At 46.3% G+C, this 1,968-nt stretch overlaps 1 protein-coding gene across 1 annotated transcript; it reads right to left on the bottom strand.

Moving 5' to 3' along the window:
* Nucleotides 1–728: 728 nt before the first annotated feature.
* On the bottom strand, nt 729–1,673 carry LOC138513468 (olfactory receptor 5AR1-like). The gene has a single exon (XM_069628379.1). The coding sequence runs from the start codon at nt 1,671–1,673 to the stop codon at nt 729–731; it is 945 nt and encodes a 314-aa protein (XP_069484480.1).
* Between the last annotated feature and the right edge of the window lie 295 nt (nt 1,674–1,968).

The following is a 1,968-nucleotide window of genomic DNA, read 5'->3' as shown; positions in this document are numbered from 1 at the left end:
ACTGTTAAATTAATAATTGTTTAATCAACAAACCTTATGTGTAAGAGTTTATTTGAATACTTGCCACTGTGAATCTCTGCGTAACTCCCCTACAGCTCACATTGACCCCTCTTGAGATAAGCCTGGCTGCTCAACACGCTACCAACCTGTGTAGTACAGACTTATACCAAAGGTTGGTTTCCTATTGCCAGGAGGTCAGGGATGTTGTAGTGCACCCCAAAGGTACTGCATACAATCTTGCCTAACACAAAACTATTCCGGAACTGTTTCTTTTTTAAATAAAAGTATAGGAACAGTTAAACATAATTTTAAAAAGTAGAAAAGTAGAAGAGCACCGCTTCCACCCGCTCACGGCCACTTCGACCACTGGCAGAATGCAGTCCCTTTCACTGGCCACTGCTATTTCCTTTCCTATATAAATTTTAGGTGTTCGCACACAGTATTCCTGCCATCACGTTGTTTGCAGCAAGCTGGATATTCAAACTCAGATCCCAGACCTAACAATCTGTTCTCGCTAGCTTTTTGGGAGAATCCAGATTTTCCACCCAAATTGTTGATACTTTAGTGTTCAATGTTATTTTACTTTCCCCTGCTTGGAATGTACTTTCCTGCCATGGCAGTTAATGGGGGAAAACAACCCCCCCATTTCCTCGTGCAAAATCTCCCTCTAAGCTGTTCTCGAATGTTGGACCATGTGACAATCACCACGTTTCTATGGAGCCCTTTCTTTACATTCGGAAAGACTTCCTTTTCCGCCCCAATGCGCGCCTCAACGCCCCTTTCACTTCGTTGTTACGCATGCTGTAAATAATTGGGTTCAGCATTGGTGTGACTACAGTGTAAAGAACAGAGAGGACCTTGTCCCTCCCTGGGGAGTAGCTGGACCGTGGCCGCAGGTACATGAAAATGATGGTCCCGTAATACATGCTGACCACAGTCAGGTGGGAGCCGCATGTGGAGAAGGCTTTGCTCCGCCCCCGGGCAGAGCGGATCCTTAGCACAGTATTCACAATGTGGACATAGGAGACCAGAGTTAGAAGGAAGGAGAAGAGTGCAATGATGCCGCCTGTGATGTATACCATGATTTCGTTGATGGTTGTGTCTTTGCAGGAGAGCGGGAACAGTGCTGGCATTTCACACAGGTAGTGATCCAAGTGGTTGGACCTGCAGTAGGGCAGCCGAAAGGTGAGATAAGCATGGAGGACCGAGTTCAGAAAGCCAATGGCCCATGCGCTGCCTGCGAACCAAAGGCACAGTCTCCCACTCACAATGGTGGCATAACGCAGGGGGTTGCAGATGGCCACATAGCGGTCCCAGGCCATGATAGCCAAGGTTATGCACTCTGCTGCCCCGAGAGCCAGAGAGAAGTACATTTGGGCGGCACAGCCCAGGAAGGAGATCCTCCGATTCTTCCCAAGGGTGTTCTCCAGGAGCTTGGGAGCCACCGTGGATGAAAAGCAGATGTCTATGAAAGACAGGTTGCTGAGGAAGAAGTACATGGGTGTGTGAAGCTGCCCATCAGTCACTACTAGCAGGAGGAGGAGGCTGTTTCCAGACAGGGTGGTCAGGTAGATAATCAGGAAGATAAAGAAGTAGAGGGCCTGCAGATCTGGAAGGTTGGAGAGACCCAGGAGAAAGAATTCTCTGGCAGTGGTGTGGTTCTGATATTCCATCGAGTCCACAACAAGAGATCTACTGGGTGAAAACAAGAGTGTTTATTGCAAAGCAGACAAGATGGCTCAGCAGACTGGCACAGACATGGAGCTTTTCATGGACATTATTGGTTGAAAACCATACCAGGTGTCTAGTCCTAGAAGCTCCTGTGGAGTTCGTGTCAGGATACCTTTTTTTGTTTTAATTTATTGTTGTTTTAGCTATAGAAAAATAAATTTTTCCAACCTTTCAACATTTGCATTTCACATTTTTGTCACTGTTTTTAAAAAGAATTTGTAAAAGTTGTTCTCTTAC

The sequence above is a fragment of the Ambystoma mexicanum genome, chromosome 1p (genome assembly GCF_040938575.1).
Source record: "Ambystoma mexicanum isolate Mex_15411 chromosome 1p, UKY_AmexF1_1, whole genome shotgun sequence".
Classification (NCBI taxonomy): Eukaryota; Metazoa; Chordata; class Amphibia; order Caudata; family Ambystomatidae; genus Ambystoma; species Ambystoma mexicanum.
This window is presented reverse-complemented; position numbering and strand designations above follow the sequence as displayed.